Here is a 7,662-nt window from a genome sequence, read left to right on the forward strand (position 1 = left end):
CATATATATATATACATATATACATATATATATATATAGTTTGCATTTGATATAAAAATTTGAGTGAAGCTACGAAAATAAATTTTTTGGATTGGGCTGAGGGCTCAGCGGAGTTTGCACTTCAAGACAAACTGACGTTTATATATATATATATGTATATATATATGTATATATATATATATATGTATATATATATATATATGTATATATATATATATATGCATATATATACATATATATATATACATATATACATATATATATATATAGTTTGCATTTGATATAAAAATTTGAGTGAAGCTACGAAAATAAATTTTTTGGATTGGGCTGAGGGCTCAGCGGAGTTTGCACTTCAAGACAAACTGACGTTTATATATATATATATGTATATATATATGTATATATATATATATATGTATATATATATATATATGTATATATATATATATATGCATATATGTATATATATATATGTATATATATACATAGATTAGCTATATATATATATATATATATTTATTATTTGTGCATGCATACAAATATATGTAGATATATATATATATGTATATATATACATATATATATATATTTGCATATATATAATGTAGAAATAAAATATGTACAGTATACACTGGGTGTATATTTAAGAAGAGATTTACTTCGAGGTTTCTAGCCGGCTGCGCTGCAGCAAAAGAATGCAGGGGGCCCCCAAGTTGCTGCACGGGGGCCCCTAGGGGCCCTACATGAGTGTATACAGTGTATGCGCACAAGCAGCAGCGCTACATCATTTGCTTCAGCATCAAACGGCGGTGCTGTTGCTGCTGCTGCTGCTGCTACTGCTGCTGCTGCTGCTGCTGCTGCTACTGCTGCTGCTGCTGCTGCTGCTGCTATTGCTGCTGCTGCTCCTGCTGCTGCGGTTTGCTGTTTCTGTTGCAGTTGGCGTCCCTGAGAGCTTTGAAGGCCTGCCGGTTGCGACGCACGTCCTCATACCAGCAAACTGCAGCAGCAGCAGCAGCAGCAGCAGCAGCAGCAGCGGCAACAGGTTTCTTCGTGCTCTCCTGCGTCTCTTTGGCGGCGGAGAAAGGGAGCAGCAGCCTTTGCTGCAGTTTATTTTGTTATATGTGTGCATGTGGAGTGATGCGCTGCTGTCTTTTTCTCTCTGTGGGGTGCTGCTGCTGCTGCTGCTGCAGCTGCGGGCCGCCGTGTGGCTGCTTGCAGGTAGCCCCTTCTTTGCTGCCACCTGCTGCTGCTTAACAGGAGCAGCAGCAGCAGCAAACAGAGTGCTGATTAGACTAGGCAGACACTCAGAAGACTATTGGGAGGCCCACAAGGAACTTAACCAGAGGCTTCTGGGGGCCCCCGTGGGGCCCCCTGCTGCTGCTCCCCTAACAACCTTCACCCTGCCGGAAGACAGCAGCAGCAGCAGCAGCAGCAACAGAGGAGGCCCCACACCCTATATGCAGGCGGGTGCGGAGGCCTTTTCAGGGCTTGCAGCAGCAAATTGCTACGGCTCTCATGTTGATACAAACTCTAGAGGTGTATTGCATACAACTGAGCAGCAGCAGCAGCAGCAGCAGCACGACGTCGTCAGCCCCAACTCCGTAGCCTTTCGAGAAAACTTCCGCGCTGCAGCAGTAGCAGCAGCAGCAGCAGCAGCGGCTGCAGTGGCGAGGCAGCAGCAGGAGCAGCAGCAGCAGGAGCAGCAAGCGGTACAAGAGAATGAAGAGCAGCACCCGCGGTCTCTCTCTGTCTCCGAACCAACAGCCCCCACTCAGGCCTGCGACGAGCAGCAGCAGCAGCAGGAACAGCAGCTGCAGCAGCAGCTGCTGCTGCAGGATAACAGCTTAGACACAGAAGAAGAATTCGACTCAGCAGAGACACCCTCAGCCCACACAGAGACACCTGTCTCCGTCCTCCGCAGTGAGGCCTAAGAAAGACCTGCTGCAGCAGCAGCTGCAGCAGCAGCAGCAGCAGCAACAGGACCAGCTGCAGCAGCAGCAACGGTAGTGCAGCCTTGAGACCTAGGCTTGTTCCAGCACACCGGGACGCTCAGCTAGCTAGCTAGCCAGCTAGCTAGCTAGCCAGCCAGCTAGCCATCTAGCTAGCCAGTTAGCTAGACAAAGGGCCGCTGCCCTCGACACTAAAATAGGATGCATCAGCTTCCTTAGGGGCCCCTGGGGGCCCCCCTAGACTTGCCCAAGACCCCTCAGGGGATATTGCAGTGTTTTAAGGGGCCCCCGGAGGCCACCAAAGGGACCCCTGTGTTCTCTCAAGGGGCTCCCTGGGGGCCCCTGTGGGGTCCTTTCTGGGGCCCCACAGAAGCCCCCTTAGTGTACTGAAGGGGCCCCCTTAAGGCCCCCACAGGGGACCCCTTAGTTTACTGAAGGGGCCCCTTAAGGCCCCCTGAAGGACCCCTGAAGGACCCTTAAGGGGCCCCCTAGGGGCCCTTGAGGGTTCCTCGTCGTGCTGCTGTTTTAGGGCCCTCCTGCCTCCCAAGACCTGCAGCACAGGCTGCTAGGCGGCCCCCACGGGGCCCCCACAACAAGGGCCTTTGGGGCCCATGGGGGCCCTTGGGGCTTGATAGAGTGCATGCAAGAGGATATATAGTGCATGCAAGAGGATATATACGGCTGGAGGCCCCTGGAGAAGGAAAGAGAAGCAGCTAGAAAAGGAGACAGAGACAGAGGTAAGGAGACAGCGAAGAATAAACAAAGAGATAGGAGCACAGAGACAAAAATAAAGACAAGACAGAGACAAGGAGACATAAAGATAAAGAGACAAAGACATAAGGAGACAGATATAAAGACATAAGGAGACAGATATAAGGAGACAAGGAGAAGGCTAGGGGCCCCTATATTCTCCCCTGTCAGCCTCTTCTTTAAATCTAAATCTATACAACGAAGATAACTCAAATAACATACGAGGGCCCCCAGTACTTCCTCTACGTGGGGGCCCCACTAGCGGCTGTATCTGGGGGCCCCACTAGCGGCTGTATCTGGGGGCCCCTGGGGGCCCCTATCGGGTCTCTTATATAGGGGCCTCATTAGGCCCTCTTAGGCCCTATATCTGGGGGCCCCCTTCACGGCTTCTACCCAGGGGGCACCCATTAAATGCTGTATCTGGGGGCCCCCAATAGAGCCTCTACCTGGGGGCCCCCATTGGACCCGTCATCGGGGGGCCCCCTTTAGGATTTCTATACGGGGGCCCCTTGTTAGGGCCTCTGTGTGGGGCCCCTATTAGGGTCCCTTTCTGGGGGCCCCCCATTAGGGCGCCTAACTGGGGGCCCCTACTAGGACCTCTATGTGGGGGCCCCTTGTTAGGGCCTCTATCAGGGGGCCCCTAATAGGGCCTTCATCTGGGGGCCACTTCCTGGGGCCACCAATTAGGGGCTACAGTGTGTGTTTGCATAAAGCCCTACTTTGAAGGGCGAGGAAGGGCCCTGCGTCAGTAGAAAAGGAGATTTCATCAGGGGGACCAAACCCTAAACCCTAAACCCTAAACCCTAAACCCCAATATATAAACACTAAAGTAGTTCCTTCCCCGTGCTTCTCCTTAGCGGATAAGGACAGTTATACTTCAGCGTGCTCATTAAATGGATAACCCTAAAATGGATTAGGGTTTAGGGTTTGGGGTTTAGGGTTTACTATCCGTGCACACACAAGGGCCCCCAAGGGCCCCCCTAGGGGCCCCCCTAGGGGCCCCCAAGGGCCCCCTGTGTGTGTGTACTGTTTGTTATCTTTATTGATATTTTAGCAGATATTTAATTCTCTTAAGTAATAAGGAGGAATTATAAAAGAATTATCTTTACTTATAAGCAGCATTAGAGACAGCTAGGGCCCGCAGGGGGCCCCCGGGGGCCCCCACGAGGCCTTTAATATACTTGTTTTGCAGTTGTTAGTGAGAAGAGGAGAAGGCAGAGGTCTTAATGCAAAAGAAGAAAAGGAAAAGGGTTTAACTTTAAGGCTTTATTCTAATAGGGCCACCATGGCTGTGAAGGGGGCCCCCTGGGGGCCCCCCAATCGGGGCCCCCTGAGAGTCTTTAGCTGCAGGAGACAACGATTGAGGCCCTGCATTCTCCTCTTGCTGCTGATGTTGCTGCTGCTGCTGCTGCAGGCTGCTGCTGCAGGTGCCTTTCTGCTGCCGCGCTTGCATGCAAGTGCTGCACACAAACAAAGCTGTCTCCTGGGGGCCCCCTCTGAAGCAGCAGCAGCAGCAGCAGCAGCAGCAGCAAACTTGCACAGGAGCCCTTTCCATCTAAGGGGACTTCGAACTCGGGGGCAAGTGACAGGGGCAGCAACATGCCCTGGCTCTGCAGAAGGCCAGCAGCAGCATCAGCAGCAGCAACAGCAGCAGCAGCAGCTGCCGCAGTATGAAACAGCAGCAGCAGCAGCAGGCAGTTTCCACCGACCCGTGATGCTGTCTTTGTCAACAGATCTTCTTCTTGGGGGCCCCCCATGCGCAGGCGCAACCTCCTCAGTGTCTCTAGGGAGAGCTTCAGGGGGGCCCCCCAAGGGGGCCCCCGGGGGGCCCCCAGAGGGGCCCCCTAAGCCGCGAGTTTTCGTAGACTGTACTGCTGGGGGCGGAGGACATTCTGCAGCAATAGCCAAAAGACTCAACCCCCAAGTGGGTCTCCCTTAGGGTACCCTGGGGCCCTAGGGGCCCCCTAAGTGCATGCAGAAACTCTTCCCTGTATAAGCTGAAGCAGCAGCAGCAGTAGCAGCAGCAGCAGCAACAGCAGCAGCAGCATTTCCCTGCCTCTTTTGTTGCTGCTGTTCTGCTGCAGGATATTCTCATTTGCTGCGACATCGATGGAGAGGCATTAGCAGCAACGCACACTCGTCTATGTCCCTCCTGCACACACCCACAACATAGGGGGCCCCAATTAGGGGCCCCCCAGTTAGGGGCCCCCCAGTTAGGGGCCCCCCAAGGAGGGGCCCCCCAAGGAGGGGGTCCCCAAGGAGGGGGCCCCCAAGGAGGGGGCCCCCCAGGAGGGGCCCCCCAAGGAGGGGGTCCCCAAGGAGGGGGCCCCCAAGGAGGGGCCCCCCAAGGAGGGGGCCCCCAAGCAGGGGGCCCCCAATTGGGGGGCCCCCACGGGGGCCCCAAGATATATTTTGTGCAGGGGAATTTTCGGTTTTTGCGAGAAATTGTCTCCGTGGCCTTGGGGACAGAAGGAGATGGAAGGATTGACGGGTACTCCTGCTGCTGCTGCTGCTGCTGCTGCTGCTGTTGCTGGTGAAGTAGCTGCTGCTGCTGGTGCTGCTGGTGGAGTAGTTGCTGCTGCAGGAATTGCTGCTGTTGGCCGTGCTGGTGATGCTGGAGCCGCTGATGCTGCTGCTGCTGTGTCTGCGCGCCTAACGCCATCTCCGCCACACTGCTGCTGCTGCTGCTGCTGCTGCTGCTGCTGCTGCTGCTGCTGCACAGGATAATAGCGGATTTGGGGGTCTCTTCTTGGCAGCTCGACTCGGCGCATCGGGGCTTCAGCCACAGATTCAACTGTCCCCTGCTGCTGCAAATGTATCACCCCCTACCATCAAGCAGCAGCAACAGCAGCAGCAGCAGCAGCAGTAGCAGCAGAGATTGCAGCAGCTGCGAGCACGTGTATGTACACCGCAAGTCTGTGGAAGTGGCACTCGCTCAGCCGTCCCCAACAGAGGTATGAAGGAGCTGTTCTTGCTGTTGCTGTTGTTGTTGCTGCTGCTGCTGCTGCTGAGTCGCGCACCAAACTGCTGCTGCTGCGGCCGTGGCTGTAGCTGCTTGTGCTGCTTTTTTTGCTGCGGTCGCTGCTGCAGCTTCTGCAGCACGGCAGCGGCCCGCTGCTGCAGCGGGTGCTGTGGCAACTGGGGGAGGAGCGGCTGGCGAGGCGCATCACAGCTGCGCTTCTCTCCCGTCAGCAGCAGCAGCAGCAGCAGCAGCAGCAGCAGCACATGGAGACTGCGGAGTTAGTGGAGTTGGTTCGGAGGTGTCTCCCCACTTCTTCGCTTAAAGAAGAGAAAAAAACCCTCTCAAGAGTCTTCCAGGTAAAAGGCCCTAATAAACTGTCTCCTTTTGTCTCTTTATTTGTCTCCTTTTGTCCCTTTATCTGTCTCCTTTTGTCTCTTTATCTGTCTCCTTTTGTCTCTTATCGTTTTGATTGTCTCCACCCTGTCTCCTTTTGTCTCCTTTTGTCTCTTCATTTGTCTCCTTTTGTCTCCTTTTGTCTCCTTTTGTGTCTCTTTGTGTCTCTATTGGGTCTCCTTTTGCCTGCTTTTATCTTTTCGTGTCTCCTTCAGCTTTTGTTTGTCTCCTTTTGTTTTTTTATCTCTGTCTCTCTTCGTCTCCTTTTGTCTCTGTTGATCGCTTCTTGTCTTCTTCTGTCTCCTTTTTAACTCTGTTTGTCTCCTTTGTCTCTTTTTGTCTTTAGCTGTCTCAGGCTGTTGTCTCCCTTTTTTCCTGCTGCTCTGCTGCTGTCTGCTGCTGCTGCTGCTGCTGCTGCTGCTGTTGCTGCTGCTGCTGTCTTTGTGTCTCCTTTCTGGGTTCTGTTTTTAGCAGCTACTTGGCTCTTCTGTCTCTTTGCTGCAGGCTTTAAGAATGTACATCAATGAGGAGACACTTGCGCTGCAGCAGCTGCTGCTGCAGGCCTTGCTGCTGCTGCGCCCTGGGGGCCGTCTGCTGCTGCTGTCTTTTCACTCCATTGAAGACAAAATAGCTGCAGCAGCTTTCCACAGAAACAAACTGTCCCCAGCAGCAGCAACAGCAGCAGCAGCAGCAGCAGCAGGAGCAGCAGCTCTAGTAGAGGACCCTTTGAGAAGGGGCTGGCGGGGAAGAGATTCTGCTGCTGCTGCTGCTGCGGCTGCTGCTGCTGCTGCTGACGCAAAGGCTGGCTGGAGGCCCCTTTTCAAGGTATTAGTGAAGGTTGCTGCTCCCGCTGCTGGTGCTGCCCGCGCAGCTGTTTCCCTTGCTGCTGCTGCTGCTGCTGCTGCTGCTGCTGCAGCCCCCTATTATTGTATGAGCTTGCTTGGCTGGGTGTCTTTAGGTGTCTCTGCACAAATTATGTCACTGTCTGTCTGTCGCTTGAATATTCGGCTGTCTCCTTTCTGCTGTCTTTGCTTCGGTGCTGTCTCTGTCTGTTTCCTGTCTCTCTCTGTCTCTCTACTGTCTCCTTACTCTGCTGTCTCTGTCTGTCTCTGCTCTCACCTCCTGCTGCCTCTGTCTCTGTCTTTCTCTCTCTGCTGTCTCTGTCTGCCTCTCTCTCTCTCTGCTGTCTCTGTCTCTCTGTCTCTCTCTGCTGTCTCCTTTCTCTCTTGTGTCTCTGTCTCTGTCTCTGCCGTCTCCTTTTTCTTCTATTTTTGTCTCTGCGTCTCCTTGTCTCTTTGTTGTCTCCTTTTGTTGTCTTCAGGGGTATTTACAGCCCACTGCAGAAGAAGTGGCCAGCAATGCGCGGTGAACTAAACCCTAAACCCTAAACCCTAAACCCTAAACCCCGGCACTGCATGGGGATAGCGACGCACCGCGGCTGCTCCTCTTGTTGCTGCTGCATCTGCTGCTGCTGCTGCTGCTGTTGCACCTGTTCCTGCTGCTGCTGCTCTGGCTTTAACTGCTGCAGGGCGAGAAGCGCACGGCTTCGCGTTGCAGAGAAAGTCTTATTAATGTAGCAGCAGCAGCAGCAGCAGCTGCTGCTGCTGC

The 7,662-nt window shown here is 53.2% G+C and overlaps 2 protein-coding genes across 2 annotated transcripts in view; both read left to right on the top strand.

Moving 5' to 3' along the window:
- EAH_00033280 (hypothetical protein, conserved) overlaps window positions 1-1,931 on the top strand; it is a gene marked incomplete at both ends in the record, with an annotated part of 4,425 nt that extends 2,494 nt beyond the window's left edge. Inside the window, one exon of the mRNA XM_013395900.1 lies at window positions 937-1,931. Within this exon, the coding sequence (XP_013251354.1) occupies window positions 937-1,931 (995 nt within the window). The remainder of the gene's footprint in view (window positions 1-936) is intronic.
- Window positions 1,932-3,984: 2,053 nt separating this feature from the next.
- EAH_00033290 (S-adenosyl-methyltransferase mraW, putative) lies at window positions 3,985-7,423 on the top strand (the record flags this gene model as incomplete). The annotated part of the gene is made up of 6 exons (XM_013395901.1): window positions 3,985-4,623; window positions 4,784-5,190; window positions 5,422-5,653; window positions 5,790-6,017; window positions 6,526-6,879; window positions 7,376-7,423. 6 exons carry the CDS (start codon window positions 3,985-3,987, stop codon window positions 7,421-7,423), a joined length of 1,908 nt encoding a protein of 635 aa, XP_013251355.1.
- Window positions 7,424-7,662: the final 239 nt, after the last annotated feature.

Source organism: Eimeria acervulina, genomic scaffold (assembly GCF_000499425.1).
Source record: "Eimeria acervulina Houghton genomic scaffold, Eah_scaff330, whole genome shotgun sequence".
Lineage (NCBI taxonomy): Eukaryota > Apicomplexa > Conoidasida > Eucoccidiorida > Eimeriidae > Eimeria > Eimeria acervulina.